Genomic DNA, 25,890 nt, shown 5'->3' with positions numbered 1-25,890 from the left:
GCAGACACACTAGTTTTTCAATCACAAAAAAGGCTTCCTACATTATTTGGCTACTTCATAGTTATCCTTCCTACCCCAGTGACTTCAGTCCAGCAGGAGCCTTAATCCCAGTCAGTACTGTCCAGTCTCTCTCACTGTCTTTTGACTATAATCAATATAGTCTCCCTGGTTCCCACATCCCTTGCCCAGGTCATTGGTGTGGAGTCACAGATCAAAAACTATTTGTCCTTGTTATCTGAAGGGAATGGTGTGATGGGGAGTTTACCTTGTACCTCCTGCTAAAGTTAGCTCCATGGAGGCTGGAGAGAAACATTGGGGACAATGGGGTTCACACCAGGAATACAATAGTTTATTAACTTAACCCCCATCTCCTCCCTTTGCTCATCCTTCCTTCTCTCCTCCCTCAACTGGCTCCTCTTGTGCCTGGTCTGTTTACCCTCCCTTAGGATGTAAGCTCGTATGAGCAGGGCCCCCTCCCCTCCTGTCTCCATACCTGTTCTTCCGCTCCGTCTTTACTGAATATGACTGGCCGGAGTTTCTGAAGTACTGGTACTTTTTGTTCATTGTTCTGTATGGTTTCACCCTGTATAGTCTACTGTTAGTACTGTGTGCGGCGCTGCGGATACCTTGTGGCGCCTAACAAATAAATGATGATAATAGTAATAATAATAATAATAATAATAACTTAGTATGGGGATGGTTGATGCTCTTTCATCATTTAATCTATTACAATCAACTTCTCATGAATCAGGCTTAGGAGACTGGAAGCTCAATGCTACAGGCTGGTGTCAACTCATGAAGTCTTCTGAGGTTTATAGACAGAAAGCATAAAGTATGACATGAAGGATCTAGGAATAACAATGGGATGAAGGGTTTGAAGCAACATTGGAGAAAAATAAAAAGATGGGAATGTTCTGTGCTTCTATGGAGTTTAATTTTGTATTTTTCTTTTTTCAGCTTCCAACATCATGGGAGACCTGTCAAAGATTAAGCAGAAAGGTAATGTTCACATTATACATCTTACAAACCAGTCATCATAAATAAATACAAGTAAGTCCTCAGTGACACCTGTAAGGAAAGACATATCTACCGTGTGTGACATCCCCACCATTATCAGCACTAAGAGCTGAGCCTAACTCCATACACAGTGTGCAGGGGGCAGCTGGAAGTGTAGCATTAGGGCCACTGACTCCCATGTCCTCATGTTGTTTAATATAAGGAAGAATACAAGAGTGAGCAAAATGTATCAGTCACCCCCTACTATAACAATCTATTGTTACAGATACTAAAATCATTATCTCTAATGTCCTGATTTGTTAAGAATTAAAAATAAGGAAAATAACTGTCCCTGTAATATATAGTATCTGTCAAAGCTGCTGTACAAAGAGGAAATGCCAGAGCCTTATATTAGAAAAGCAGCAGGACATATATATAGAGTAAGCGTGATCGCAATATCTGTGATAAAACATCTTTAATATGAAATTTGGGTATAAATAATTCTGTGATAGAATAGTATGTGGTAACAAATTTACAAATGTCTTTGTCCCTGTTGGTAGTGCAGGCTATCTAGACCTACTTTGTTCGGAGCATGTTTTGCAGTAGATATGGACATCACAGTCATTGATTGCACCGAACACAAAGTGCTGAAACACCTGTATGGGGACAGCGGTATTAGGCAATTTATCATCGTGGATGAGAGGGGTCTTCGCCGGGGCTCCCAGAGCAGCTCCAGCCTGGTAAATAGTGGTGGCACAATGTTCTGTATCACAGGGATATGCAGCAATACCTATTTATAGTTACCACAGCCCCACTGGACCTACTGGTAAATAGATTTCATAGTATGATCAGAGTGATTTACATGACGGAGAAGGACATATCCAGGGATGTGCAGGGTTTATCACAGCATGTTCCATACATGTCACAGTAGAACCCTCAGTGGCACCGTGTTCGACTTGGGGCATGAAGGGTCCATTGGGGGATTGCAATGGTAGAGCCCATAAAATAGTGCGTGCTGGCAGAAAACGAAAAGGACATAGCCAGCAACCAGAGGGGGGTGTGGCCAGCTGCCTGACAGGGGGTGTGGCCAGCTGCCTGACAGGGGGTGAGGACGGCCTATGGAGGACATGGGAGAAAAATAATGAGATGGGAATGTTCTGTGCTTCTATGGAGTTTAATTTTGTATTTAGTGTAGTATATAAAATGTTTTATTAAAATCAGAAGATCGTGGTTATCTGCCATCCTCAGGTTCAGCTATGTGGCATTGGACACGGTTGTGCTTCCTATCGTCCTCATTGTTTCTGATTAGCAGCCACCAGGACACTATCATAAACCTCAGTAGAAGAGGAGGAGGAAGGTAAGACAGACAGAAAGAAAGGGGGAGAAATGATAGACATATACCTACAATATTAGGACAGGAACGTACAAACACAAAGGGGGTGAATAGAATATAGATGAAGAGACAGAGTTGCACATACCAAATTAAGACAGACACACAAAAAGTGGGCCAGAGGCGAAGATGAGGAGAATGAGTGAGAGTTACTGCCACAGGACGAGGAATGGGTGAAACTGGTACAGACAGGATAAGAGGAAACTGATTGGGCACAGGTTGTAGAATAAAGGAGAATGTCACAGGGAGTGGAAGGAGGAACAGACATGGGAAGGGCAGAGATACTAACATAGATAGGGGAAGGGCAAAGAGGCTGGCACAGACAATCGAAGGGCAAGGACACTAACATAGATATGGGAAGTGCAGAGAGGCTGGCACAGACAAGGGAAGGGCAGAGATTCTAACATAGATAGGGGCAGGGCAGAGAGGCTGGCACAGACAATCGAAGGGCAGAGATACTAACATAGATAGGGGAAGGGCAGAAGGAACGGCACAGACAGGAGAGAAGGTAAGAGAGAGTGGACATACAGTGAAGCATGATGCTCCATAGAAAAGCAAAATAATGATTATCTAGACAAATTTACCTTCAGTTCCAAGCTGTCAGCTTCATGTGCTGGGGGGAAGGAGGACCGGTGATCAGCACCACAGCCCAGTGGAGGAGCAGTACAAGTGCACAGTACGGTACTTAGGAAAGCCATGCTTGTGTCTTGGTCAGAGTCAGGGTGTGATGCCCAATAAATTATGTCATGCTGGGTGGTCCCAGAAACCCTTCCAGATCAAGTGTGCTGAAAAAACGGCACCAACTCAGAACTTAGGAGAGCCACAGTGGCGCCTAGATGACTTAATCATTTTATACATTTCACATTTGTGCCATCATTGGGTAGTGGCGGCACCATCAGTAACTTTGGTTCACCGGGGATTTACTGATACTTCAGTGGACCAGTCCAACACTGCTCAGTGGTGTGGAACATAGCTGTATTTGAACAGCCAGCATAACTCACTTCCATATACTGAGAGACAATTCCCAGGTGTGGTCCATATTAAGGGTAAAAAGTCTTACAATCATACAAGATTATGTCAGTAATAGTGTCAAATGATGTTACAGATCTTAAGAGACTCCATAGACTGAAAAGTTGCAAAATGGATTGTTCCTTTTTCCCCAGCTTCAACTACTAGTCTGAGAAATGATGATTCGGAGCTCTGGAAATCAGGTAATTATAATTGATGTGATATCACACCATGCAGCAGAACACCCAATCACTGCACCTCATAAATGAAATGCACTGAAAGTGTAACACAAATAGCTTTGGATTGCACTGGTGCCTCTAGTTGGTGTGACTTGCACACATCAATGTGGAAGCTTATTCTCTGCTCTTGTGAGACAGCTACGGGAAGGAACAGTAGGTCCTGGAGGTGGAATCAAATGATATCGATATCCAACCTCCGACCAGTCTAGAGCCATTCCTTTGGTTTTTCTCCTAATACACTGCTCGGTTTAGTCTCATTTATGTCTTAATTGGTCATGAGGTAAGGAGACATCATGGCAGCCTTTATTACATGTGACACTTTGTGGGTTCTAAGCATCTTTTTCTGTCCTAAGAAAACTGTAAGAGAAGACACGATCTCTGCCAGCTCAGAGCTGGGGAAAAATTGATGTGTTTTTGTGGAATTAAAATGGCTACACACCCTTAACCGTAGCAAGGAGCACTCCTTTATTTCAGTTTAATAATCATTCCACTCTCTTTTCTACATTGCTTTGCAAAACTAGGTGCTTACTCTGGGCCTGTTGCTGAGCCAGACACTATTTACGTTCAAAGAAGCCATCTATAAAAATTGTCTATTTGCAACCATCGGCTCCACAAACTCTGTATTCGAAAGCCAGTGATGGGCAGATTAATTTTTTCTTTCAGTACTCCATACTACACAATGTAGAGAGCGTAGCAGGACTGTATCCCATCTCTACCAGGTGATATAAACAGACCATCCGGGATGAACCTTTCACCTTGTACTAATGCTCTTCATCAGAATTTCTTGCTTAATTTACTATTGCAGTTACATGTAATGAAAGGTGCTTTTCTAATATATATAAATATATATAATCAATTAATTAGTTCACTGCAGTTACTGCGTTACAAAATTAAGTGGGGACTTCAGGTGTAGAGAATTTTGTACTGGGTGGAAGGGGCCATGTTTTATATAAAATCATTGATGAAGAAGTTAGTTTAATTAATTTAGTATTAGTTGCAGGTGGACATGGAGAAGCAAATAGATGAAAGCTGTTTTCATGAACATAGAGAACTTACAGTTTTTTATAAGGGATAAATCATAACTGCAATGTAAATAGGTTATATCAAATGAATCCATGAATAAATTGAGCTGTTAAAGTTTAAAATGTAAAGACAGAGAGTCTGATGTAAATGTATTTGATGGCTTTGCACATCCCAGTGTGACAAGATAAGATGTCAACTGTGACAGCTTCAAAGGGCTCCTGCTGTGAGACAGCCTGGCCTGGGATGGAGTTTTGGACACTTGAATAGACTTTGTGGGGCCGATCCCAGCTGGACATCCTTGTAGGCTGCATGTGAAAGCCTATACAGGTATATAGTTCATATTTTGGGAAATCTGGGTGGAACTCCATACTGAGGAGCAGAAATCACACCAGGGTTGTGAATTACAAGTACTGTCAGTATCCGGTAACAGCTTTACTCACATATTTTTTCCAAAGATATGTCACATTGTCATAATTCCATCATGTTTGGTATTTAAATGTGCAGGAGATTATGACCGGTTTATTGAAGGGGGAGTTATGTCTCTGGAATATATCTGTGAAAAATCACCCACAGGACAAAACTTTGGGAATATTTGTGAGCGAACTATAGTGATACCCAGGGGACATACCTGCCCCCTATTAACATTAAACACTACCCCTGTGAAGTCTATGCCATTTCATTTTGCTTAAAAAACCTGTGTTGGGAATGGGCAAGGGTAAGCCTTTGGGAAATCAATTCCCATTGATAAGTTGCCCATCAGCTTTGCCACAGAGTATGCAATTCATGAAAGTGACACTCTGAATGTAACACCTTTAATTTTAAACTGTTTTGCTTGTTATGTCAATCTATTAACTGTTTATTCATTATTTTTCTTTATATCTGAATGCCCTGTACTTTTGTATATTAAATCTATAATTTAATATATTGCGTTCTTGATACTCTAACAAATCCATTAGCCTGTTAAGAAGAAATAGCTCAACCAAGTTAACCCTTGGAATGGTAGTGTGTGATTTGTTGATACATTTGATTAACAAGTTGTATATGCTTGCATTTACATCTGTGCAACAGTCTGGAGGTGTGAAGAGGTAACCCTTTGCTTGATGATGTGGGTCTAGCTAGTCTGTGGATATCTAGAAGCCTTGTGGGCCAGTGAGGGACAGTATATTTGGGTCCTGTTGTCCGTATTCAATAGGTGGTAGAAAACCTGAAGTGTCTGGGGCTGTGAGAGCGCTGTGTTTGAGCAATTCCGTAGGTCTATAACCTGTGTGATAGGAAGAGAGAGCCTGCGGACTGAAATCGTGTGTAACTTCATACAGCATACACCCTGAAAGTCATGGCAACTGGGAGCGTGTTTGTGACAGTTGTCTGAAGATTGTAAGCTCACATGAGCAAGGTCTCCTCTCCTCCTGTCTTCTTGTCTACTCCCATCTCATCCAATTGTGCATATATGTATTATACCTGATACATAAACTGCTAGTGATGCAGCTCCTGTTTGGGATAAAAATAGCCTAAGCTTCCTCTCTCTTTTAATGTTGTGTGGGTAAGAACCTCCATCTAGATAGATATCAGTGCAATCAAACTATTAATTTTATTACCACTCCACCAAAAGATCTTACAATCACTATCAATAGTCATTTAACTAACTTTACGCTATCCAGTAAGAAAGACTTTGGATAAGATTACAAGGGGTACAGAACATAATAATTCTATGGGTATCTTAGAGTTCTACCTCACCACGACCGATTTAGCGATAAAGTTTCAGTGTCACCACACTTTTGGCAGACACAATAATTTTCTATCACCCAAAGGCTTCCTACATTCTTTGACTAATTCATAGTTATCCTTCCTACCTCAGTGACTTCAGTCCATCAGGAACCTTAATCCCAGTCAGTACTGTCCAGTCTCTCTCACTGTGTTTTGACCTTAATTAATATAGTCTTCCTGGTTCCCACACCCCTTGCCCAGGTCATTTGTGTGGAGTCACAGGTCAGAAGCCATTTGTCTTTCTTATCAGAAGGGAATGGTGTGGGGGAGTTTACCTTATACCTCCTGCTGAATTTATCTACATGGAGGCTGGAGAAAGAGATTGGGGACAATGGCACTCACACCAGGGAAACAACAGTGGTTTATTAACTTAGTTAGTATGGGGATGGTTGATGCTCTTTCAACATTTAATGAATTATTATCATGAAAGCCAGATAATGGGAATGGTCCTGATTGCTGCTAGAGTGACAGCTTACCCCCAGAGAGGTGCGGAGTCTAACTGTGGAGAGGTGTTCACCAGGGATTCCCGCAAGGGAAAATGGCCTTGGCTGCTCTCCACCACAGGTCGTGGCCCTCTAGGGCGAGCAGAGCAGCGAACCACCAAGTAGTTGTTGAGTAGAAATGAGTTGCACAGGTAATTGCTGGGAAGCAGTAAGCAGCACAGGTATTGCTGAGTAGAGATGAGCTGCACAGGTATTGCTGAGTAGAGATGAGCTCCACAGGTAATTGCTGGGAAGCAGTGAGCAGCACAGGTAGTTGCCGAGCAGAGATGAGCAGCACAGGAATTCTGAGTAACAACAGGCTGCACCATCCACAATATCAGAAACAACAGTCAGAGGAAATGCTTCCTATCAGGTAGAGAGACTGGATGATCTGATACCCATTAAAGGGAGGAGGGCCCTTATAAAGAGAACTGGCTGCAGATGATCCAGTCACTGCAGAACAGAGGTTTTGAAGGTTCCCAGGGAAATGCATTAGGCAAGATGGCGTCCGATGATAGTGGAACGCCAGGCTGAACAGTAGATAGTGGTAACCAAGGGAAACCAAAGCACACAGTGAACCACATAAAGCGAAACTGGTGAGATGTGTGATAATCACAATAAGATTCTCGTGAATCAGGCTTAGGAGACTGGAAGCTCAATGCTACAGGCTGGTGTCAACTCATGAAGTCTACTGAGGTTTATAGACAGAAAGCATAGAGTATGACATGAAGGATCTAGGAATATTAATGGGATGAAGGGTTTGAAGCAACATTGGAGAAAAATAAAGAGATGGGAATGTTCTGTGCTTCTATGGAGTTTAATTTTGCAATTTTTTTTTTCAGTTTCCAACATCATGGGAGACCTGTCAAGGATTAAGCAGAAAGGTAATGTTCACATTTTACATCTTACAAACTAGTCATCATAAATAAATACAAGTAAGTCCTCAGTGACACCTGTAAGGAAAGACATATCTACCGTGTGTGACATCCCCACCATTATCAGCACTAGGAGCTGAGCCTAACTCCATACACAGTCTGCAGAGGGCAGCTGGAAGTGTAGCATTAGGGCCACTGACTCCCATGCCCTCATGTTGTTTAATATAAGGAAGAATACAAGAGTGAGCAAAATGTATCAGTCACCCCCCTACTATAACAATCTATTGTTACAGATACTAAAATCATTATCTCTAATGTCCTGATTGTTTAAGAATTAAAAATAAGGAAAATAACTGTCCCTGAAATGTATAGTATCTGTCAAAGCTGCTGTACAAAGAGGAAATGCCAGAGCCTTATACAGGGCCGTCTATCTGACTGAACACGATGGGCAGGTGCCCAGGGACCCAGCGGACAAGAGGGCACAAGGCAGGACTCCTATAATAATAAAAAAAACAACTTACTTTTTGCGGTCACCTGACAGTTCGGGTCAGGTGGTGATCCGGCTCCCTCACTGGTCCCCAATTCTGTGCTGCTCTCGCAGTGAATGTCATGCGTGATGATGCCCAACATTCACTGGGAGCGCAGCACAGAGGAGCGGAGAACAGCGACGAATAAGAGAAGAGGATTGAACTCGAAAAACAGGGCGATTGATAGATAAGTTAAGGGGGATTTTAAAAAAAAGTGATATATATGTATATTAATAAATATATATATATATATATATATATATATATATATATATATATATATATATATATATATATATGGGCCCCGGTGCACTGCTTTGCCCGGGATCCCATAATGTTGTTAAGATGGCCCTGGCCTTATATTAGAAAAGCAAGCAGCAGGACATACATATAGAGTAAGTGTGATACTACTATCTGTGATAAAACAACTTTTATATGACATTTGTTGTTTGTTTGTTTTTTTAGAAGACAACATGATTAATGAGCTCACAGTGCTAAAATATAATGGTAAGTACCATAAAATAGTCTTAATTGGGAAAAATCTATCTGGATTTGCGTATAACTTATTCTGTGATAGGGGAGTATATGGTAACACATTTACAAATGTCTTTGTCTCTGTTGGTAGTGCAGGCTATCTAGATCTACTTTGTTAAAAGTATATTTTGCAGTAGATATGTACATCACAGTGATTGTGTTCGGTGCTCTGCAATCAAAGTGCTCAAACACCTATATTGTGACAGCGGTATTAGGCAACTTATCATTGTGGATGAGTGGGGTCTTCGCCAGGGCTCCCAGAGCAGCTCCAGCCTGTTAAAGTGCCCAGGATCTTGCTTCCTACTTTAAGGACAAGATTGATAAGATCAGACTAGAAATAGTATCCTCGACAAGCAATAGTTCCTCGACAAGCAATAAGCTCAATTCTTTCCCACCACCCTCTGACACCCTCTCTTAATTTCACACCACAAATGACGAGGAAATTTCTGCTCTTTTCTTATCTTTCTACTCTACCTCCTGTCCTCTTGATCCTGTTCCCTCGCAAATTGGTATATCCCTGTCTCCTGTGCTCATTCCACCTCTAACTAAAATCTGTAATCTCTCGCTCTCTACTGGCATCTTTCCATCACTATACAAGCACTCAGTGATTACTCCTATTCTAAAAAAACAAGGTTCTGACCAAAACTCTCTCTCAAATTACCGTACCATCACTCAGCTCCCGTTCCCTTCCAAGCTACTAGAGAGACTTGCCTACACTCGCCTTACACGCTTACTTTCCGCAAACAACCTGTTGGATTCTCTTCAGTTTGGCTTTCGTTCTCAACACTCCACAGAGACTGCATTGACTAAGGTTGTCAATGATCTGATCACTGCTAAAACTAAACGCCATTACTCTCTCCTAATGCTCCTGGATCTCTCGGCTGCATTTGACACCGTTGACCACTCTCTTCTCATACAAATGCTGCAATCCCTAGGTGTTCAAGACACTGTTCTATCCTGGTTCTCACCCTACCTTTCTAATCGCTCTTTCACTATTAATTTCTCTGGGGCCACCTCTGCTCCGCTTCCTTTATCAGTTGAAGTACCGCAAGGCTCAGTCCTAGGTCCTCTGCTGTTCTCTATCTATACCGCTTCTCTTGTAAATCTAATAAGTTCCTTTGGATTTCAGCATCATCTCAATGCAGATGATACCCAAATCTATCTATCCTCTCCTGATCTCTCACCATCTTTGTTGTCCAGTGTAACTGAGTGTCTATCTGTCATTTCATGTTGGATGTCCTCTCGCCAACTCAAACTTAATCTCTCTAAAACAGAGTTAATAATATTCCCACCCACCAACAAGAGCATACCTGACATTTCTATCTCTGTTGATAACATGACCATAAATCCCACCCCACAAGCTCGCTGCCTAGGTGTAATCCTTGACTCACACCTATCCTTTGTTCCCCACATTGACTCTACATCTAAATAATGTTACATACATCTAAAAATCATTTCCAGAATTCGCACAGACTCAAACCCTTACAATCTATTTTAATTTTTTCATGCAAATCGTTATTCCTCTGTTAAATCACTCTTTCAGTCTCTACACTGGTTACCTGTTTTCTACCGAATCCAATATAAAATACTTTTACTAACCTACAAGGCCATCACCAAAGCTGCACCAACAAACATCTCCTATCTTGTCTCAAAATATCTCCCTACTCAGCAACTCCGTTCTGCACAAGATCTGCGTCTCTCATCCACCCTCATTACATCCTCCCATTCCCGGTTACAGGACTTTTTTTGAGCTGCACCCACTCTATGGAATTCTCTCCCTCGCACAATAAGGCTCTCCTCTGGTCTACAAGCTTTCAAGCGTTCACTGAAAACCCACCTCTTCAGACAAGCTTATAATATTTCTTAACCACCATCTTAACCTCACTACATTACCCTATTACCACCCGTTACAGAATTTCACACAAGACAACTACCCCCCGACCAACATTGTTGTGTGACAGGATCATTTAGCTTATGAGTCCCTTTTACCTTTGCAGTCTGGCTGGGCCGAAATGCAAAATGTAGACTTAACCTCATGTGTCAAACTCCCATTGTCCCATAGATTGTAAGCTTGCGAGCAGGGCCTTCTCACCTCTTTGTTTGTTTTACCTAGTTTGTTTATTAGTTTACTATGTTTGTTCTCAATTGTAAAGTGCTACGGAATATGTTGGCGCTATATAAATAAATGATGATGATAAATAGTGGTGGCACAATGTTCTGTATCACAGGGATATGCAGCAATACCTATTTATAGTTACCACAGCCCCACTGGCCCCTATGATAAATAGAATTCATATTATGATTAGAGTGATTTTCATGATGGAGAAGGATATATCTTATATACGAGATTCCTTGCATGTAATTGAAATGCTAAAAGATGTAGAAGGGAAGGACCATTATGCTTTCTTGACCCTTGATGTTGAGTCTTTATATAGTAACATCCCTCATGAGAGAGGTATTGAGATAATTAAACAGGTGTTGTTAGAGGATCCCAATTTGACAGAAAATCATTGCCTCTTTGTTGTGGATTCAATCCAATTCATCCTGTCCCATAACTATTTCTTATTCGATCAAAAATACTACCTGCAGATCATGGGAACGGTCATGAGGACCAGGTTTGCACCAAGCTATGCCAATCTCTACATGGGCGCCTTTGAGGAGGCCCATGTTTTGGGGGGTGGCTTTGGTGCGGACCTGGTCCTTTATGGTCGGTATATTGATGACCTATTTGTCATCTGGGGAGGTGGTGAGATTCGAGCACAATCCTTTGTAGCAGTGCTGAACAATAACGATTTTAATCTAAAATTCACTAGTCGTTATAATGAGACCAATATGCACTTTTTGGATTTACAATTTTCCATTCATGAAGGGGTAGTGGAAATGTCAGCTTTTAAGAAAAAGGTGGATGTTGCCAATTATTTGCACTATAAGAGTGCACATTACCATAAATGGAAGAACAACATACCCAAAGGCCAATTTATGCGCCTCAAAAGGAACTGTACGTCTGAAATAGCCTTTGCTGGACAAGCAAGGGAGATGATGACAGATTTTAGAGAGAAAGGGTATCCAGAGAAATTGTTGACTGAAGCGTTGGAGGTTGTTAATAAAATGGAAAGATCAGATTTGTTGGAAAATAAATTAGTTATAGGTTCAACAGAGGGGGATAAGAATGAGACTCTCCCATCTGTTGCTTTTATATCTAAATATAATAAGAAAGCCACATCAATATGAGACATAATTAGAAAAAACTATCCTATTTTAAGACAAGATAATACTCTGAGAAAGATTTTACCAGAAAATCCACAAGTGATATTTAAAAGAAACATTCTGGCGCCGAGTCTCTTACAAAATGATTTGTTAGAATGTTCTAGTCAAGAGAACCTTAAAAACGGGATACCGGATAGAGTAAAAGGCTGCTACAAATGCGGCCATCAGAGACATATCACTTGTAAACATCTAGAGAATAAAGCCATGAATTTTGCACATATGGATAAGACACATAAGATTAAAGGGTTTATTAACTGTGACACATGTTATGTCATTTATGTAATCAAATGCAGTTGTAATATGCTTTATGTCGGAAGGACAACGAGGCCACTGAAAGATGTGAGATTCCTAGAAGACGGAAGGAATGTTGTTAATAGAAAGTCCATTCACAGTGTGTCTAGACACTTTGATCTAGTACATGAAGGGGATATTGAAAATCTCAGTGTTTGTGTTGTAGAACATATACCGCATACACTGAGAGGAGGTGACAGATACAGGAAGCTATGTACACAGGAGGTTTACTGGATTCAACAATTAAACACTTTAAGTCCAGCTGGACTAAATGAGGTGGTGGAACTGAATGATGTTTTCTCTTAGGAGTTTTAGGGACCATGGGTTTTGGTTTTTCAGTGCATTTACAGAATTATCATTTTTCCTTCTCTTTTTTGGGTTATACTGAGTGACTCTATTGCCTATTTTTAGGTTAGAGATAGGAGGTTTATTTCTACCCTTTACCTTGGGAGGGTGTCAAGGACAAGGATTCATTGAAGTGTCAGAGAAACTTAGACTATGTATAGATTAGTTTAAGATTAAGATATTGTTTTTAGAAACAACAAGGAGTTTATGTGTTTCTATTGTGGTTATAATCTGTAAATCTGCTGAGAATTGAAGATTATAACTACTATTCGTTTGGTTAATGAATAGAGATTTCTCAATGGGTTGAAGAGAGTGTTGATGTTTATTTTTATTTTTATTTTTATTATTATTTTTATTATTATATTTAAATCAATTATTATTTTTTATGGATATTATTATTTATTGATATTTGTTAACATTTATTTCTACGTAGGGTGAAAGAATGATCCAGAATGTGTTGATCATGAGATACAAACACAAATAATAATTTTTGATAAGTAATCTGGATCAATGTATTTTGAGGTTACAGATGTTATCAATATTATTAGTTAAATACATCTTTATAAGTTATTTGGTATGGTTTTGTTTTATGGTTTTTATTTTCTGAATCCACGTTTGTTTATTTATTTAATAACATGAAAGAAATTATTGTGGACTTGTGTATAAATTGCTTAGAACTATTTCCCCTTAATTCAACTTTTTGCTTTTGGCGAGGGAATAGTTAACATTGAAATCTTATTAATCACTTGCATACTTGCCGGAAGAGGCCGAACACTGAGTCCACAAAGCACTCTATATAAAGTGTAATACTTACCTTGAATGGAATTGCACTACCTCTGATGAAATCACTTCGGTGAAGAAACGCGTCAGCCTTTGTAGCACAGCCTTTTCCACTCTTTGATTATCAATACAGACGTGGACTTGTCTGTCATTTATTATTTACTATCACAGAGCTAAACGCAGACGCAGCTTTGCATGTTAACAAGCTTCAGTTCATGCAGACACGGAGTTGACTGATTTACTCAGGAGCTTTGATCGGTGAGCCCTTATGTGAAGATCAAGATCCTATTATTGGGAACATTCTCTGGGGCTGTCGAAGAACCGGCTACTAATTTCAAGAAAGTAACGGATTACTTATTCATGATTGCATTACTGCTAATTATCGGAACTTTCCTGACTCAGTTTTAACTAACAGTTATCCACTCTGACTCCGATGTGTGATTATTGACAATTGATTGGCTACCAAAGTGTAATAATTCCAAGGCCAGGAATGATCCTATGTGTCCGCTCATATTATTGCCGTTTAAGGTGAAGTTTGAAATAGGAATGTGGTTTATGGCTTCATTTTATTCAACATGTACTAGGATTCAACTGTATTAACATTTACATTTCCATAACTATTGGAGGAATTGTTGGCTTATGTATCACTGATCCCTTTTTTCTAAAGAAGCGATTAGATCTCTTGTATTTTTGAAGCCGTTGATTCATTAACTTTCACTAACATCGTGCATGCAGTCTTTAGCGCAGTGGGATTTGCTAACAGTGCACTGATAATCTGTTATTGATGTGATGTGTCCTTATTGCTATATGTTTTTATTTATTTAATTAAACAATTTTGTTTATTCAAACGTGGATTCTTTACTAGGTTTAGTCCAAGGTCTCAGCGTTGTTAAGTATCCTTTTTTTGATTGTCTTTATCTAACCTACGGCTTTATTACAGCAGCGGGACCTTGTATTAATACTTAGGGGCACATTTATCATTAATCGGCAAAAGTGAGAAATAGTTATCAATCCTTATCGCAAAGGGAACACAGAAACAGCAGTTCCGAAAAACTGCTGTTTCTGTGATAGAAAAAATCACACTTACCCCCCTCTTCGGATGCGCTGTCTCGGGATCTCCTCTTCGTTCCTCTTCTTCCTTCAATTGCGCATGTGCAGTGCACATGCGCACAAAGTCCCCACTCTGTCTCTGCAACTATCGTTGCAGAGTGAGCGCGCTGAGTGACAGGGAGGGGTCATGTTATCCCTCCACACATGCGCTGTCCAGCTCTGCTCTTCGGAGCAGAGCTGACAGCATTAGATTTCTTCAATTCTGATAATGTACGCCAGCTTCAGCTGGCGTACATTATCAAGACAGGTTCCCAAAAAAAAGAAGGGGAAGGGTAGAGAGGCTGGCACAGACAAGGGAAGGGCAGAGATACTAACATAGATAGGGGAAAGGCAGAGAGGCTGGCACAGGCAAGGGAAGGGCAGAGTTACTAATATAGAGAGGGGAGGGGCAGAGAGGCTGGCACAGACAAGGGAAGGGCAGAGATACTAACATAAATAGGGGGAGGGTAGAGAGGCTGGCACAGACAAGGGAAGGGCAGAGATACTAACATAGATAGGGGAAAGGCAGAGAGGCTGGCACAGGCAAGGGAAGGGCAGAGTTACTAATATAGAGAGGGGAGGGGCAGAGAGGCTGGCACAGACAAGGGAAGGGCAGAGATACTAACATAAATAGGGGGAGGGTAGAGAGGCTGGCACAGACACGGGTAGGGCAGAGATACTAACATAGATAGGGGAAGGGCAGAGAGGCTGGTACAGACAAAGGAAGGGCAGAGATACTAACATAGATAGGGGAAGGGTAGAGAGGCCAGCACAGACAAGGGAAGGGCAGAGATACAAACATAGATAGGGGAAAGGCAGAGAGGCTGGCACAGGCAAGGGAAGGGCAGAGTTACTAATATAGAGAGGGGAGGGGCAGAGAGGCTGGCACAGACAAGGGAAGGGCAGAGATACTAACATAAATAGGGGGAGGGTAGAGAGGCTGGCACAGACACGGGTAGGGCAGAGATACTAACATAGATAAGGGAAGGGCAGAGAGGCTGGTACAGACAAAGGAAGGGCAGAGATACTAACATACATTGGGGAAGGGCAGAGAGGATGGCACAGGCAAGGGAAGGGCAGAGTTACTAACATAGATAGGGGAAGGGTAGAGAGGCTGGCACAGACAAGGGAAGGGCAGAGATACTAACATAGATAGGGCAAGGGTAGAGAGGTCAGCACAGACAAGGGAAGGGCAGAGATACTAACATAGATAGGGGAAGGGCAGAGAGGCTGGCACAGACAAGGGAAGGGCAGAGATACTAACATAGATAGAGGAAGGGCAGAGAGGCTAGCACAGACATGGGAAGGGCAGAGATAATAACATAGATAGGGGAAGGGCAGAGATTCAAACATAGATAGGGGAAGGGCAGAAGGAACGGCACAGACAGGAGAGAAGGTAAGAAAGAGTGGACATAGAGTAAAGTATGATACTCCAAAGAAAAGTAGAACATGTGTTTATCTAGACAAACTTACCTTCAGTTCCAAGCTGTCAGCTCCATGTGCTGGGGGGAAGGAGGAGAGGTGATCAGCACCACAGCCCAGTGGAGGAGCAGTACAAGTGCACGGTGCGGTACTTAGGAAAGCCATGCTTGTGCCTTCGTCAGAGTCAGGGTGTGACGGCCAACAAATTATGTCATGCTGGGTGGTCCCAGAAACACTTCCAGATCAAGCGTGCTGGAAAAACAGCACCAACGCAGAACTTAGGAGAGCCACACTGGTGCCTAGATGACTTAATCATTTTATACATTTCACATTTTTGCCGTCATTGGGTAGTGGCGGCGACATCAGTCATTCTGGTTTACCGGGGATTTACTGATACTTCAGTGGGCCAGTCCAACACTGCTCAGTAGTGTGGAACATATCTGTATTTGAACAGCCAGCATAACTCTCTTCCATATACTGAGAGAGAATTCCCAGGTGTGGTCCATATTAAGGGTATAAAGGTAGAAAGTCTTACAATCATATAAGAATATGTCAGCATTTGTGTCAAATGATTTTATATATCTTAAGAGACTCTATAGACTGAAAAGTTACAAAATGTATTGTTCCTTTTTCCCCAGCTTCAAATTCTAGTCTGAGAAATGATGTTTCAGAGCTCTGGAAATCAGGTAATTATAATTGATGTAATATCACACCATGCAGCAGAACACCCAATCACTGCACCTCATAAATGAAATGCACTGAAAGTGTAACACAAATAGCTTTGGATTGCACTGGTGCCTCTAGTTAGTGTGACTTGCACACATCAATGTGGAAGCTTATTGTCTGCTCTTGTGAGACAACCCCGGGAAGGAACAGTAGGTCCTGGAGGTGGAATCAAATGATATCGATGTCCAACCTCCGACCAGTCTAGAGCCATTCCTTTGGGTTTTCTCCTAATACACTGCTCGGTTTAGCCTCATTTATGTCTTAATTGGTCATGAGGTGAGGAGACAACATGGCAGCTTTTATTACATGTGACACTTTGTGGGTTCTAAGCATCTTTTTCTGTCCTAACAAAACTGTAGGAGAAGACATGATCTCTGCCAGCTCAGAGCTGGGGCAAAATTGCTGTGTTTTTGTGGAATTAAAATGACTACACACCCTTCATTGTAGCATGGAGCACTCCTTTATTCCAGTTTAATAATCATTCCACTAGGTGCTTACTCTGGGCCTGACACTATTTACGTTCATAGAAGCCATCTATAAAAATTGCTTATTTACAACCATCAGCTCAGCATCAGGACCTCTGTACATAGATGGGATACTCCTCTCTCCACCTAAGTTCTCTTATCGACAATTCGCCAGCTTCACAAACTCTGCATTCGAAAGCCAGTGATGGGCAGATTATTTTTTTCTCTCAGCACTCCATACTACACACAGTTGTATCCAATATTGAGAGCGTAGCAGGACTGTATCCCATCTCTACCAGGTGATATAAACAGACCATCCAGGATGAACCTTTCACCCTGTGCTAATGCTCGTCTTCAGAATATCCTGCTTAATTTACTATTGCAGTTACATGTGGTGAAAGGTGTTCTTTTAATATATATGAATTAATTAGTTGACTGCAGTTACTGCATTACTAAATTACGTGAGGACTTCAGGTGTACTGATTTTTGTACTGGGTGGAAGGGGCCATGTTTTGTATATAATCATTGATGAAGACACAGAAGTTAGTTTAATTAATTTAGTAAAAGTTGCAGGCGGATATGGACAAGCAAGTTGATGAAAGTTGTCTGAAGATTGTAAGCTCACATGAGCAAGGCCTCCTCTCCTCCTGTCTTCTTGTCTACTCCCACTTCATTGAATTGTGCTTATATGTATTATACCTAATGTATAAACTGCTAGTGGTGTAGCACCTGTTTAGGAAAAATATAGCCTACGCTCATTTTCTCTTTTAATGTTGTGTGGGTAAGAACCTCCATCTAGATAGATATCAGTGCAATCAAACTATTAATTTTATTACCACTCCACCGAAAGATCTTACAATCAATATCAATAATCATTTAACTATCTTTACGGTAGCTAGTAAGAAAGACTTGGAATAAGCATACAAGGGGTACAGGAGAGAGTATTTTTTTAGGTACCTTGAGAGTTCTTCCTCACCACAAGCTATTTAGCTGTAAAGTTCCAGTGCCATCACACTTTTGGCAGATGCACTCATTTTTGATCACCCAAAGGCTCCCTATATTCTTTGGCTACTTCATAGTGGTTCTTCCTACCTCAGTGACTTCATTCCAGTAGGAGCCTAATCCCAGTCAGTACTGTCCAGTCTCTCTCACTGTCTTTTGACCTTAATTAATATAATCTTCCTCGTTCCCACACCCCTTGCCCAGGTCATTGGTGTGGAGTCACAGGTCTGAAGCCATTTGTCCTTCTTATCTGAAGCGAATGGTGTGATGGGGAGTTTACCTTGTACCTCCTGCTGAAGTTAGCTCCATGGAAACTGGAGAGAAACATTGGGGACAATGGGGTTCACACCAGGAAAACAATAGTTTATTAACTTAGTATGGGGAGGATGGATTCTCTTTCATCATTTAACGTATCACATTCAACTTCTCGTGAATCAGGCTTAGGAGACTGGAAGCTCAATGCTACAGGCTGGTGTCAACTCATGAAGTCTTCTGAGGTTTATAGACAGAAAGCATAGAGTATGACATGAAGGATCTAGGAATGACAATGGGATGAAGGGTTTGAAGCAACATTGGAGAAAAATAAAGAGATGGGAATGTTCTGTGCTTCTATGAAGTTTAATTTTGCATTTTTCTTTTTTCAGTTTCCAACATCATGGGTGACCTGTCAAAGATTAAGCAGAAAGGTAAATGTCACATTATACATCTTACAAACCAGTCATCATAAATAAATACAAGTAAGTCCTCAGTGACACCTGTAAGGAAAGACATATCTACCGTGTGTGACATCCCCTCCATTATCAGCACTAAGAGCTGAGCCTAACTCCATACACAGTCTGCAGGGGGCAGCTGGAAGTGTAGCATTAGGGCCACTGACTCCCATGTCCTCATGTTGTTAAATATAAGGAAGAATACAAGAGAGAGAAAAATGTATCAGTCACCCCCCTACTATAACAATCTATTGTTACAGATACTAAAATCATTATCTCTAATGTCCTGATTGTTTTTAGAATTCAAAATAAGTCAATGAGTTTGCTCAATGTTGTGTTCCTGGAAAAATAAAGAATCTGATTAATTGATAAATGTTATTGATATGAGCGATACTATCTGTGACATATGACATGTATCATTATGTTAGTATCAAAGGATGAGTTGTGGAACGCAGTCGATGAAAGTCTGCGAGTATAATATTAATCAATCTGGACTGGCAGAAATGTTTAATGGTTTCATCTTTTTATATTAATTGGTTAACTCAGGAATAGGTTTGATACAAAGAGGCCACAATATCTTAGTGATCTTAGTGTATGAACTCCTATGAGTAGTTCAGCTGGAGGGGGGAGGGGTGGTGGCTGGTAGGGAACACTTATTAGGCACATTTTCTGCTGTACAACCACAAATGACGTCCCCCTGTATCCCTGTCAAGTCCTGGGAGGGCAGTATGAACTCTGAAACCAGAACTAACAATATAAAGCAGTGTGACTGTAAAAATCAAAGTTCCAACCAAACATAAATGAGGGTAATCTGTGTTCATTAATTGCAAAGATGCAGACACATAATATACAAGTTTACCAATCGATGCGTTTCTCCACCAAACCAACAATTTCTACAGAAGGTGATTCTTTAAAGCAATGTCCATTAACGGAGCCCAGTTCACACCGAGTGTAGCAGCGCTGCTCCATCTGCACACCACCATCTGGTAGAGCAGCTTTGTTTTCGCCTCCCACAGTAGCCGACACACTGTCACATGGACGTACAGGAGCTTCCAGGAGATATTCCGTTTGTGGACATAGTCTAACTATACCTACACTCGGTGGCCACTTAATCCATCGATCCATCCTTCTTTGTGTCATTAGTGCAGTCTGGTGGTGGTGATGTAATGGTTGTTGAAATGTTTGTAACGCAATAGGACTCTTGATACAAATGGAGCATGGTTTAAATGCTGCAGCCTACCCGAGTATTGTTGCTGACCATGCACATCCGTTTATGGCCACAGTCTACCATCTAATGGCTACTTCCAGCAGGATACCATGTCACAATGCACACGTCATCGCAAGCTGGTTCCACCAACATGACATTGAGGTCAGCGTACTCCAATGTCCTCTAGTCACCAGTCCTCAGTCCAACAGAGAACCTTTGGGATGAGGTAGAACGGGAGATTCACAGCATGAAAGTTCATTTCCATTTTCCAGTCCTTTCTGATTCCTTCTGTTTCGTATCCTAATCCTATTCCTCCAGTTCGTCATCATTTAGCAGTGTACCCCCTTATCCCATCCTGGCATTATTACACCTTCATAATCTCAATTAATAAAGAACTGTTTTGAACCTCCGAACAAAATCATTATTTTAATAAAAAAATTTATATACATAAGGTGAGATTGCTCTGATATGATGTATTATATCTGTATATATCCGCCATATTTAAGTCGCCAGAGTCAAGGTGCAGTCCCTCGAGAAACTTCATAATCTCACCTACCCATTGGTTGGATTAACACACTATCCTTTGTCATGTAAAGAATCACATGCTGTCATATCTGCTCAATGTACCGACACTATACATCAATACCGCGTTACACTCCTTGCTATAACATTGATTGTATTTTGAGTGCTTAGTGAACTACCCCTATTACTAATATTTATCTAGGAGTGCGGTTAACTCCTACTCACACAGCTGCTCGTACAATACCATTGCTTGTATTGCCTGATCTGCATCTACCACACCTTGCCATATACAAATGACACCATTGCCTACGAATTGAGAGGTGGAATGGGGAAGGGAGGAGGCAGACTAATGTAAGTCATATTCAGTAGGGGCATGTAATGTTTAGACAGAGCAAACTTACACCCAGATTCAAATGGAGATTCGCTTTTGATTTGCATACGGTCATAACTACGCACACGTTTTGTGCTCATTTTTAAAATTCATTAGGACATGAATCAGGGCCTGAGTATACAAGAATACAAACTGTGTGCCTTATATTACTCCACTCACTGTTTAGCAAACTGTAGATTTTCAACTGCCTAGGAACTACAAGTCCCAGCATTTATTGCCCCCTATTCTAACACTCAGACAAAAAATGGCCAGAGCTTATCATATTTCCTGTCTGCTAGATACTCACCTTTCCATGTGCTATTCTCTAATCGTTACACATAGCGCAAAAGCTGAATGGCTCATAAAATGTTTCTCCATTCATGGATTTAATGATAGCTCTCATATCCCTCAATGTCTGTGCACTTACCCCACTATTCCCTCTCTTCCCAAGTGGACACCACAGAAGTCTCCTGCAAGACTTGCGCCCCTGGATGGAAGTTGATTCGTTCCAATTGTTATTATTTTCAATCCACTGCTACATCATGGCAGAGGAGTGTGGATGAATGTGCAACACGTAACGCTGTCCTCCTCGTAATGACAGACACATCTGAAATGGTGAGTCCCAAACCTTGGTTACAGAATAGGTCGTCTTCTCCTTGGCACCACAATGTCCTTTATGACACATTCTGAGACCATGTTGAAAACTGTTCTACATTTACATTGTATTTAAGAGGTGATGTTACCAATAATAGCAATGATAATAGCAACAACTTGGGAACTGAGGAGGTTAATGGACATTATCTTCAACCTAAATTATATTTCTATATATCTACTATATAAATGCCTAGTGGCGTGTGAAAAAAAAAAAAAAAAAGCTGCAGCGCCACCTGCTGGGCAGAGTTATACACTGACCTATATATTTCTTGAAGGAGAAGTGACAGTTGGGAGTGGTTGGTGGTTGCCGGGGGCAACAGTGGGGAGTTTTTAACACCTTAAGTAGCTTGATGAAGGATGTGGCGATAAAGATGAAGGATGAGGTGATGGAGAAAAATGATGAGGTGGTGACATGTGGACAAAACCACGTTAAAAAAGGGCTCTTGCGTCGGGAAGTAACGCTCTTCCCCTGAGGAGGCCTCGGCGAGGCCCAAATGCATGACAAGAACTTTTTTAACACCTTAAGTAGCTTGATTTGACTAGAATGCATGCGTATAATGCACGGGTTAACTTGTGTATATATATATATATATATAAATTCTCCAAGGCTGTGCATAACTGACACATGTATATGTGTATTGTGTAATATATATATATATATATATATATATATATGCAATACATGAAGTGGTTTACACACCTGAATATGTCCGTAATGCTCTCTTCCAGCAGGTTTTCATGTTGGCAGGAAGGATATTCTGATACTGAGAAGACAGGGTGTGAGCAGTAGACTTAGATTTGCTCTGTATCTATACATTTAGGATTTGTGGATTCATCTAGGCTGGTTATATCACAGCAGCTTAACTCACTGCAATTTCATATATTTTTTAATCTAAATGAGATTCCATTATGACATGCTCCTGTAGATGTGAGTAAAATTCATCTGCCTATAATTCAATTGGGCTGTAATACTACACAACATTACCTTTTAATAGAGATGCAGGGGAAAGTCACACAGAATTATGTATATTAGCTTCATCCTTCATGTGTGAAGATTTCCATTTTGGGTCTGAGTAGTCCTTTGAAGCTTTTACACTTCCATCAGGACATTTTGGAAAAATGTCACTGCAAGTGTCCATGTAGCACAACCGCTGTAGACTGTGGCCAGGATTTAAATTCTGTAGACCTGGTATAATATTTTAGTTACTGTTCTGCACATGGATAAAAAACAACAACTATGATAGTACATAGTGTGGTAAAGTACGGCATTTACTGGAGTCTCACACAGCTTGGCTGAACCATCTCACTGTTTATTGGCAGTTGTCAGGATGGCTTAAACAGTTTCATTTATGGTTACAGGAGACATATCCAGTAAACCATCACAATTCTCCCACAGCCCAACGTCTGGCTAAACAGTAGTTCCCTCACTACTAGCTGGCCACTAACTGGCATAGGTGGGCCCACCCACAAATACAAACAGTGTTGTTATCATCCACCCAAACACAACCAACCAATCACAACTCAACAAACTAATTACTACACCCATGTGGTATATCTGTGTATGTGTGTGTGCTAGAAGAAATAGCCAGAGGGAATTTAACACTGTCTGCACCCTGCTCCTGCAGACTAGCTGGGTATCTACCTGTTTCCCTAGAGGGTAGGTGAGACAAATAAGCCGCTTGCCGCAATAATTGTCTATAAATGCCTATGTAAGATGTTAACACATTCTACATTGTAGCCTGTATATTGTGCATCAAAATAGCCTCCTCTCACCTGTGCTATTGCATGTTCCTTTTGTTCCTTGTATGTCCCACTGTATATGTCTGTCTAGTAAGAGTATGTCGGGACTTTCTGAATAGGAGATTTAAAATGTGCTCACAAGTAACAGAAATAGATAAGTATGGCGTATATGAATCATGCTAGTGAAATATCTCTAATTGATGGTATTAAATGGTACAGTGCTATTATTGAGGGCTTTGTGTTTGTTTTAAAGTTCTTTTGGATACAATTTCTTAACTTGGTAAACTCCAGGCACCAGCAAGTCCCCACACATCAACCATTGTACACCGCTCCAGAATATGCAGGCACTATGATATGAAAGAATGGTAATGTAATTACAGTATGTATTTAATTATTCATATTTTATTACCAGAATGCTTTACTGCCAACCATAGCAAGCGAAAGATACTGGATAGGACTGAAGCGGGATCCTGAGGATACTGATACGTGGGTATGGACTGATGGGACACCTCTGTCATTCAGGTGAGTATGGTCAGATGGTAGTTAGTAATCCCTGGAATCGGACTTTGAAATAGAAACAGTGCATTCTGCATTCCTCCCATAATAACATTATCAGCATGTAGCTGGTGTAGCCATACTACGGGCCTGATTACCAGCACTCTCCCCTCCTTGGGGGAACATCATGGTAATGAAGAAAAGAATAAACAGGTTTTGTACTTTTGGAAGAAGTTGCAGTTGTATATTTAAGAACACTGGAATATTACGATAATCTTGCTTCAGAGTTAGCCGCTGCCTACATGTAGGACTATGTCTGAGAACTCACAGGAACTATCCCTAAATTGTGAGGATTTACAGCAGAGGGGATTGGAATCTACTAAATGTCTATTTTCACAAACAGTAATAACAATCCCTATATTTTAAGGATTTACAGGTTGATCTCCTAATCACCAAATATATTAAAGGAAAATAACCCCCACAAACAATTGCCATTGCAAAATCATGGAAAAAACTGATTTCTCACTAATATATATATAGAACAAATTAAATCTATGAAAGATCAGGTAATACATTCATCATGAATTCCATCCAAAAATGGTTCACGGTTTTCAGAGAGACAGGTCAAAATCAGTGAGATAAAAACATACGTCCTTTACCCAATTATTTCAATATTGTTTCCACAGCAGCTAACTAAATGGAAATGAATGGATGTATAGACGTCTGTCTATGGAGTATTCCAATACTAGCCAAACAGAATAGTTATAGAATAGTCTGATGTCAGGGCCCCCAACTGGAGTTGCCAGGTGAATTCCCAATGATCCTGCATTTTTTTGTGTTAATTGTTTACACATAATACATGCACACAGTGGCTGTCATGGTGGACAATATGCAACTGAGCATAATACAGAATCCCATCCCACAGACACTGTTTCACCTTTATTGTTTCACTAAATTCTGAACTATAACGTCAGAGGGAACATGTTATTCATATGGCATATTTGATTTTCTTACTACAGTGCCTGGAATGAAGGAGAACCCAATAATGACAAAAATAATGAACACTGTGCAGAGATCCTTGGACGAGTTCAAATGTGGAATGACCTACCATGTGACCTGAATCGGGGCTACATATGTAAAGGAGTGTGGAGCTGCTAAGAGAGCACAGTGCATGCTGTACACATACAACATACTGGTCATTTTGCTTCCTATGAATATATCACACTGCTTTATTAGGGAAGAGACAAATGTTGAGTGACAATGCAGTGATCTTTGGCCCAATCATTGGCTAATTCTGTGCAGGGGAAAGAGGGTGAGGAAGAGAGGAAAATTTGAATAAAATATGAAAAAGGCAGCACGGTGGCTCAGTGGTTAGCACTTCTGCCTCCCAGCACTGGGGTCATGAGATCGATTCCCGGCCATGGCCTTATCTGTGTGGAGTTTGTATGTTCTCCTCGTGTTTGTGTGGGTTTCCTCCGGGTGCAGCCAATTAACTTACCAAGTGCAAAAAGAGGAGCGCGAAGCACCAAGTACTTAAATAAAAATTTATTCCAAAAATAAACAAATATTAAAATGGATTAAGCCTATAACCAAATGCTAAATATATCAAACAGCTGTACAAAAGCAAACTTATCTTAGAAATACAATCAAGCTATGGCCAAGATATAGTTATCATATGGTACCATATGTAAAAAATATTGATAATAAAATACCACTAATGAAATCCAATCCGCCGCCTGCTTTGTGAGATAGAATTGTTCCTTTGGAGCTATTTTTAGAGAATGGTATGGATTACTTGTGTTCCAAAAAGAGAAGCCACCATCCAAACTTTTCTTAATACCAATCCATTTAGCAATTTATAATAATCATTTCCTTTGCGGGCTCAATTTGGAATCCAAACATATAATAATAAAGGATCCACCGCAAGGTGCAGTTCGGGCACCAGATAAAAGATAGATTATTTCAATA

The 25,890-nt window shown here is 40.8% G+C and overlaps 1 protein-coding gene across 2 annotated transcripts in view; it reads left to right on the top strand.

Annotated features, from left to right (window-relative positions):
• Positions 1–25,650, top strand: part of LOC142150929 (uncharacterized) — a 35,889-nt gene extending 10,239 nt beyond the window's left edge. The window contains exons 5-13 of one of the 2 annotated variants that reach the window (XM_075206126.1): positions 958–999; positions 3,550–3,597; positions 7,745–7,786; positions 8,770–8,811; positions 16,671–16,718; positions 18,869–18,910; positions 21,485–21,648; positions 23,840–23,949; positions 24,942–25,650. In XM_075206126.1, coding sequence (XP_075062227.1) covers positions 958–999; positions 3,550–3,597; positions 7,745–7,786; positions 8,770–8,811; positions 16,671–16,718; positions 18,869–18,910; positions 21,485–21,648; positions 23,840–23,949; positions 24,942–25,080 — 677 coding nt within the window. In that variant the 3' untranslated portion in view covers positions 25,081–25,650. The remainder of the gene's footprint in view (positions 1–957; positions 1,000–3,549; positions 3,598–7,744; positions 7,787–8,769; positions 8,812–16,670; positions 16,719–18,868; positions 18,911–21,484; positions 21,649–23,839; positions 23,950–24,941) is intronic. The other variant, XM_075206127.1, reaches the window with a different exon arrangement.
• The last annotated feature ends 240 nt before the right edge of the window (positions 25,651–25,890 follow it).

The sequence above is a fragment of the Mixophyes fleayi genome, chromosome 4 (genome assembly GCF_038048845.1).
Source record: "Mixophyes fleayi isolate aMixFle1 chromosome 4, aMixFle1.hap1, whole genome shotgun sequence".
Classification (NCBI taxonomy): domain Eukaryota; kingdom Metazoa; phylum Chordata; class Amphibia; order Anura; family Limnodynastidae; genus Mixophyes; species Mixophyes fleayi.
Note: the sequence above shows the minus strand (reverse complement) of the source record. Positions and strands in the feature narration are given on the sequence as shown.